Source organism: Drosophila ficusphila, unplaced genomic scaffold (assembly GCF_018152265.1).
Source record: "Drosophila ficusphila isolate 14025-0441.05 unplaced genomic scaffold, ASM1815226v1 contig_198, whole genome shotgun sequence".
NCBI lineage: Eukaryota > Metazoa > Arthropoda > Insecta > Diptera > Drosophilidae > Drosophila > Drosophila ficusphila.
Window position 1 is genome coordinate 14,581,355 of NW_025064092.1, and position 7,801 is coordinate 14,589,155.

The window sequence follows — 7,801 nt, forward strand, 5'->3', positions numbered from 1 at the left end:
GCACTTCCAGCATCGCGGCAGAGGCAGAGGCAACGAAAACGGAAGCGGCAGCGGCGGCGGAAGCGGAAACGGGACCGGAACCGGAAACGGCCAGGGGTTAAGTGGCAGCTGCAGTGCCAACGGCCTGGCAGCCACTGGCGGCGTTGGAGGGGGCGGCGGAGGCGGAGGCGGTGCGAGTAGGAGTGGCAAAGGCAGAGCCAAGGGCAGCGGCGGTGGGGGGAGTGGCAAGCGGAAGTCGAAGACAAGGACAAAGTGCTTCGGTGGCACAGTGTTTCGGTGTTGCCTCCCTTGTCGCGGGGGCGGCTCCGCAGCCCCCGCCACAAGTCCGCCCCACACACCCGCCCAGTCGCCGGACGAGCTCAAGGTCAGCCCGAAGGACAGTAGGCCGGAGGGGCCGCAGGGGCTCCTGGAGCGGGCCACCCAGGAACGGGAACGGGACAACAAGGAGGTTCTGCTGCTAAACCGCGCCGGATCTGCGCTGGACCTGTACGGCGGAGCCAAGAAGCACTCGCTGGCGGACACGATCGACACCTCGGCGACCACCCCGATCTCCCTGAAGACCCTCATAAACGACGTGGACGAGGAGCTGGACCAGCAGCTGAGCGCGGCGGACATAGCAGCGGCCAGCTTGGCCAGCGGTCTGGTGGCCCGCCGAGCGGAGCCGGAGACGCTCAGCGACGCCAGTGTCTCGCCCACCGCGGTGGTGCAGCAGCAGCAGCAGCATTTGCAGCACCCCCAATCGCAGTCGCTGGCACAAACACAAGCACAAGCACAGCCACAAGCGCACTCAGTGCCCAGCAGCGGCAGCATCCTTAGTCAGGTCACACTGTACAGCGGCAGCAACCCCGCCTCGAACCAGCCAGTCCAGAGTTCGAGTGTTGCTCCTAACCAGAGCCAAAATCAGAATCCGAATCAGAATCAGAATCAGCAGAGGTGCAGCTGCCAACCGCAGACTTCACCGCTGCCCCACATCAAGGAGGAGGAGGAGTCCGAGCAGGCCAACTCGAAGCAGCAGGCGTCTGGCAAGGACCAGCAGCCGCCGCCTCCGCCGATCACCATAGCCAGTGGCTACTGCGGCAGCTGCGAGAGCGTCCACCACTCGTCGGCCACCTCGTCGTCGGGCGGCACAGTGCCCACTGGCAGTCAGCCGCCGCAGGAGTACATTGCAGGTAATGTGTCCCAATCAATGCTAGTTAGTGTGTCAATATGTACTGGTGCACCCACTGACGAACGTTTCCATTTCCGTTTCCGGTTGCAGGTACCTCCTCGACGCCCTCGCCGCGCATCAAGCTCAAGTTCCGCAAGCCGCACAAGTCCTGCTGGTCACGCATCGTCCTCGCGCCGATCGGGTCGGCGGGCGGATCCTCGTCGGCCACCACCGTGATTGGCAGCAACTCGAACGAGACCTTGGCCTCCAGCAGCACCACCGGCGGCACTGCCACCACCACCCAGAACAGCAGCAGCGCCAGCGTCGCGGCGCACCACCGGCTGACCTCCTCGTCGGCCTCCGCGCTCGCCTCCTCGCACCCCAGCAACTCGCAGCTGCTGCCCACCAGCAAGATGCAGGCGGAGCAGGGCTCGATCGGCGACCTGCAGAAGTACCACAGCCGGTACCTCAAGAACCGTCGCCACACGCTGGCCAACGTTCGGTGAGTCACACACACTTTGTCCTTTGTGAAATAAGTGCGGGATTCCCCTGGTTGTGGGTGTGGGTGTGGGTAGGGTCACAGTCTGAGCCTCCAATGCGGAAAGGGGGTAAAGATCGTTTATGGAGAATTAATGACAACGTCCTCCTTCATGGCATATGAGCCACCCCTGCTGGTTCCCCCTGCGAAGCCCCTAATCAGCTGCCATTGAAACACAATGGAAACTTCAAATGGGTCGAGAACAAAGCCAAACTTGGGCGAAAGCTGCAAAAATATTCGTTCGCCTGGTTTGCAGAACGAAGCCCAACTAATTATTTCGCTTTTTGGCAATGTTTGCACAACTGTTGGTAAAGCGAAATCCCCGTCGCGCTGACCCATGCGTCATGAAAGCCGGGCTGCAAAGCCGAGGGCGACGGGAGCCACCAATCAGCGCCCTTAGTGGAAATCAAATTGCAGTCACTCGACGTAATCGAATTAGAGAAGTTAAGGCGACAGAAACTTTGAGCCACCGCAGGAAGTGTTCCTGCGAAGGAGAACCGAACTGTTGGGCCCAAGTAACTAATACGGCCTGGATATTGGACAGGATTGGGGTGGTGGGCGAAGTGGGGGCTCTGTTTCGGAAGCGAGTCATCGACACTCGTGGTGATTGTAGCGATTATACCTTGTGCTGCATCGTTTGGCAGGTGCTTTCCTCTTGCCATAGTCCTACTGTCACATCGCTGGCTAGTTTGCAGCATATTCCATGGCATTTTGTATTATAGGACGGCTTTCGGAGCTGCTTCATAAAGCAACACAATGTTCTGTAGTACCTAGTGCAGCTGCCCCGTTGCAACGAGTTTCATCAAGTAAATACGAAAGCTTGAACACCAGTTAGTTATTGAATCTTGAAAAAAAAAAGTTATTTATTAGGCATTCGGTCCGGATTTGAGGTGTTGAGTGGGTTGTCTAGGGGAGCTGCTGGTCTATCCTCGTCGCCTGGCGTTGTTCTTGCGCCGGTTGTTGCTGCGGTTCGTGCGACGGTTGTTGTTCTTCTTCCTGCGGTTGTTGGCGGCCCTCTTTTTGCTGTTGCTAGCCTTCTTCTTGTTGTTTTTGTTGGCCCTCTTCCTGTTGCCACTGGCCCTGTTCCTTCTGTTGCTGGCCTTCTTCTTTTTTACCACGGGAGCTGAAGTGGTTTCGGTTTCGTCCGTCTCCGAATCCGAATCCGAGTCTGAATCCGCGTCTGAGTCTGAGGAATCCAAATCACCGGAGTCGGCAGCGTCATCGGACGACCCGGCATCCACGTCGGAGCTGCTGGCGGTGTCATCGTCGGACGAGCTGGAGCTGTCCGCCGAAGAGGCTTCCGTCGTTGAGGCCACCGTGGACCCTGCTGCAGTGGAGGACTCGGAGTCGGTAGCTGCACCAGCTCCCGAGAGCAGGACAACAAAGAGCCCCAGGCACAAGAAAGCCAGCGTTTGCCTTGTCAACTTCATCGCGGCACTATCATCCGTATATCTCTGGCAGATCGTGATAATCTATCGAGCCATTTATAGTCGCAGCTCCAGGCCCGCTTTATTTGCGCAAGCGAAGGCCAAATCTGCCGGGTAAAACGCCAAATAACAATGGAGCGGTGATTGGTCTTCGTTGTTGGCGGCATTAGGATCGAAAAATGTGCAAATACACGAGTGTTGTATATCTGGTGGGGTTGGCCAAGCAAATAGGTTTACCCACGTACAAGAAGGACAATTGGGAATGTGGGTTGGAGAACAGGTCATCCTAAATTGGTCTGTTATACAAATTTCACTTGAACCCCCTTACTTGGTATTCAAAAGTGAAGCAGAAAATACGCTGTTGAAACAACTAGCACGCAATTTTTCTACAACTCCAACAACAATGAAAATTAAAATAACGATCAAAATGGCAATTAAGACGTGGAAGACTCTAACAGCTGCTGTTAAGTAAACTTCAGTTGGTGTTTTTGTTAAGTTCGTTTAAGTCAAACCGGCGGGCCAAAATTGGAAAACAGACCTTTCCACTTTGCAAATATTTGTGGAAGTACACCGCGCAAAATTTGTTTATCCCATATCAAAGCAAAAATTAGGTTCCCGATTTCTTTTGGTATTTCTTAAGAAATATGCAGAGAATCAACGTTTTTATAATTGAATCAAATGTGTTACACAAGGCCTTTTTCGGTGTCATTGACTTTAAGGGTTTACTTTTAAGTCCCATAAAATTTTTTTGTAAACATTTTTTTAAAGTGAGACCCAAACCTCAAGTGCAGTGGATATATAAAGGCCATGCCCCGGTGTTCAGTGCAACAGTGAACATGCATTCCTTTGTGTTTATTGGTCTTCTTGTGATGGTTTGGCTATCCCTAGCCTGCTCAACTCGGACAACATCCGAGCGGACTACCACTGCGCGGACTACCACTGCGCGGACTACCACTGCGCGGACTACCACTCCGCGGACTACCACTCCGCAGCAAACCACGAGGGCAACCACCACGCGAACGGAATCTACGGATTCCTGTGGTCCCACTTGTAGTACTTTGCCGCCACCCACTGAACAAACGACATGCAGCACTGAACCACCCACTTGCAGCACTGAACCACCCACATGCAGCACTGAACCACCCACTTGCAGCACGACAACACCTACATGCAGTACTGAACCACCCACTTGCAGCACAACAACACCTACTTGCACCACTGAACCACCCACTTGCAGGACAACAACACCTACTTGCATCACTGAACCACCCACTTGCAGCACGACAACACCTACATGCAGTACTGAACCACCCACTTGCAGGACAACAACACCTACTTGCACCACTGAACCACCCACTTGCAGGACAACAACACCTACTTGCACCACTGAACCACCCACTTGCAGCACGACAACACCTACATGCAGTACTGAACCACCCACTTGCAGCACAACAACACCTACTTGCACCACTGAACCACCCACTTGCAGGACAACAACACCTACATGCACCACTGAACCACCCACTTGCAGCACAACAACACCTACTTGCACCACTGAACCACCCACTTGCAGCACAACAACACCTACATGCACCACTGAACCACCCACTTGCAGGACAACAACACCTACATGCACCACTGAACCGCCCACTTGCAGCACAACAACACCTACTTGCACCACTGAACCACCCACTTGCAGCACAACAACACCTACATGCAGTACTGAACCACCCACTTGCAGCACGACAACACCTACATGCCGTACTGAACCACCCACTTGCAGCACAACAACACCTACTTGCACCACTGAACCACCCACTTGTAGCACAACAACACCTACATGCAGTACTGAACCACCCACTTGCAGCACAACAACACCTACTTGCACCACTGAACCACCCACTTGTAGCACAACAACACCTACATGCAGTACTGAACCACCCACTTGCAGGACAACAACACCTACTTGCACCACTCAACCACCCACTTGCAGCACAACAACACCGACTTGCACCACTGAACCACCGACCTGCTCTCCATCTACTGAACGTCCCACAGTGCCCTGCGGACCTACCTGCTCCACTTGGCGGCCTCCTAGCGAGGAGACCACGGCTGAAACCACTCAAGACACCACCGAGGAAACCACGGAAGAAAGCACCACACGAGACCGGTGCTCCCATGCAACACAGCGACCCCCTTGCCGAACAACCACCAGGCGACCACCGTGCGGAAAAACCACTAGGCGACCACCCTGCGGAAAAACCACCCGGCGATCGCCCTGCCCGAAAACCACCAGAAAGGCGGTGAACCACCACCCAGGGTCGGGATGCGGATGCAAGAGTCAGCAGCCGGCCAGGGGCTCCGGCTGCCACTCGAACTGCAAGCCGCAACCCCAATGCAAGCCGCAACCCAAGCCGCAGCCGAAGTCGTGTGGAGGCGCGAAGAAAGGCCAGAAGCCTCAGCCGAAGAAATGTGGTTGCTAGAGGGAGATGTGGTCAGCAGGTTGATGCCCCAAGTAGCAATCTGTAACGTTTGCAATCTTTTTTTTTTTATTAATATAATCATTCAAAGTACTTCCAAGCGTGTTCCTTTGACACTTTAAATCACCCAAAATAGGCAGCGAAAAATAATTTCTACGGTTTCGTCGGTCCTCTTCAGCTTTGCGTTTCCAAGGGGAATCCCATGTGCAGGCCACCTCCTTTCAACTTATTGGACACAAGTGGCCGAATACCGCCGACTTGCCGCATATCCTCAGATACCTGCCTCAGATCGCCTCGTTTTTGCTATTTGCACGCCACTTTGATGGCCGCAGCGAAGAAGAACTGGCTGACTGGCTGGCTGACTGACTGACGGGCTCTCAGCCTCTCGGGTTGGCGTGCCATTGGCAGGGGGAAGGGCAGGAGTTCGCGTCCAACCGGGGAAGGGCTCCCCGCAACGCCTCACGGCTCACTGCAGCTCCGTGAGTGCTAGTCATTGAACTTCAGCCTAATCTGCCCGGTTGGCTATCGGATATTTTTAGTGACAACTGGGAGGAGGGGGTTCCTCAAGCCAGAAATAACTGGCAAACGAATCGATGGAAAAACAGTGCTCAATAAGGGTATTTTTTGGTCAAGCCATGTGCACATGAAACCCAGGGAGAGTGCACATGGAACTTGCTTAGTGTGTTTACAAATAAATAGTGAATTTTGGTCAATTTTCAGCAAACCCATTTTTTGGATATTTCGAAAGAGCTTGTATCATACAAATTGAAAAAAATCGGCCAAAAAATAAAAAAATTTCTAATGTTGCAGCTTGATAGAGAAATAAAATATAAACTTTTAGGTTTGCCACTTTAAGATCTGATCAAAATTAGAAAAGTTGTGAACTTAGAATTTGTGAATTTTGGTCAATTTTCAGCGAACCCATTTTTTAAAAATTTCGAAAATCGAAAAAATTGGCCAAAAATAAAGTTTCTAATGATGCAATTTGATAGAGAATTAAAATGTAAACTTTTAGAGGTATGCAACTTCGATATCTGATTACAATTAGAAAAGTTATGGGCTTAGAATTAGTGAATTTTGTTATTTTTTCGATCTCTCCTATGGGAGCTATCCGAAATAGTCGGTCTGTTCCGACTTATATACGTCGTGCAATCAACACATAACTTTTGATAAAGTTTTCATAGAAACAGATCGATTCAGATCGTGATGCTTATCAAGAATATATATACTTCATGGGGTCGGAGGTGTCTCCTTCACTGCGTTACAAACTTCTGATTGAAGTTATGAACGAAATTCAAACAAAGCGTTAAGTATACGCCTCCGAACAGCTTTAAAATGTTAAAGAGAGCTTTGATGATTTGACCAAGAGCTTTTTACAACGTTGAATACGAATATATTCAGAACTTTCACCACGATAGGAGCAAAGCTTTGACAACCAAAGCTTTGCAATAACTAAATGTTTGTTCGCAAAACACTTCTTTAGCTGGTAAAGCAACCCTAAGGCAACGGCTGTGCTTTAAAGCTCATAGTAGAAAAAGGAAAAAGGTCCTGTGATCCCGCGGCGATTCTGAGAATTAAAAGGAAGTTGCCCTTGACATTTACTGTGGTCTCAAGGTCACTTTAAACCCTGCACTTGACATCCGTGGTTGCAACAGGACATATCAAAGGCTCGAGGTTCCTTTCTTGACCGCGAACAGCCCCTCAAGAGGACACAGCTCTGCCCAAAACAATAGCAGTGCTGGTGTGCTGGCAATTCAAAGCCACACTCTATAGAGCATTCAATTGCATTCTGATTAAATGACTGCTTAAATAACTTCAAATTGAAGACTATGCGAGTGCACTGAGTGCATTAGGAGTGGAATAAGGTTTCACTGTTTGGCCTGGCATGCCGTACATTTGCAACGCCAAATTAAGGCCCTGGCAGACCCTCTAAAAATAGCACCAATTGTCAACTGCACCAAAGGGGGATTGCGTCGGTTAGCCATTTGTTAACGCTGCCCCGGCATTAAACTTCATTTGGTGCTTGTGTTCTAAGCGCTGCTGTGCTTGTTTGCTCCTCGGTCTCGACCAAAGGTTACCCACAGGATGTGCGGGATGTACTGCACTCTGCTCCGCTCGTGCTCACTTTTTGAGTGGACTGTGAGCGCTGTGGTTGTCAGCTGTCAGGGGACTTGGCTAGCACAGGATATTGTGGTTGCAGGAGCAGAAT

General features: G+C 51.6%; 2 protein-coding genes across 4 annotated transcripts in view; one reads left to right on the top strand and one right to left on the bottom strand.

Annotated features, from left to right (window-relative positions):
- LOC108097108 (cAMP-specific 3',5'-cyclic phosphodiesterase) overlaps window positions 1–7,801 on the top strand; it is a 107,115-nt gene that overhangs the window by 34,281 nt on the left and 65,033 nt on the right. Inside the window, exons 3-4 of one of the 3 annotated variants that reach the window (XM_043207413.1) lie at window positions 11–1,169; window positions 1,259–1,649. In XM_043207413.1, coding sequence (XP_043063348.1) covers window positions 11–1,169; window positions 1,259–1,649 — 1,550 coding nt within the window. Of the gene's footprint in view, window positions 1–10; window positions 1,170–1,258; window positions 1,650–7,801 lie in introns of those variants that run through there. The other 2 variants (XM_043207414.1, XM_043207415.1) reach the window with 2 other exon arrangements.
- On the bottom strand, window positions 2,521–3,128 carry LOC108097110 (pre-intermoult gene 1 protein). Its single transcript, XM_017199187.2, has one exon. The coding sequence runs from the start codon at window positions 3,113–3,115 to the stop codon at window positions 2,609–2,611; it is 507 nt and encodes a 168-aa protein (XP_017054676.1). The 5' UTR covers window positions 3,116–3,128; the 3' UTR covers window positions 2,521–2,608.

What these genes read in the sequence shown, in the direction of transcription:
- LOC108097110 (XM_017199187.2), bottom strand. Translation starts at nt 3,115, where the DNA reads ATGAAGTTGACAAGGCAAACGCTGGCTTTCTTGTGCCTGGGGCTCTTT.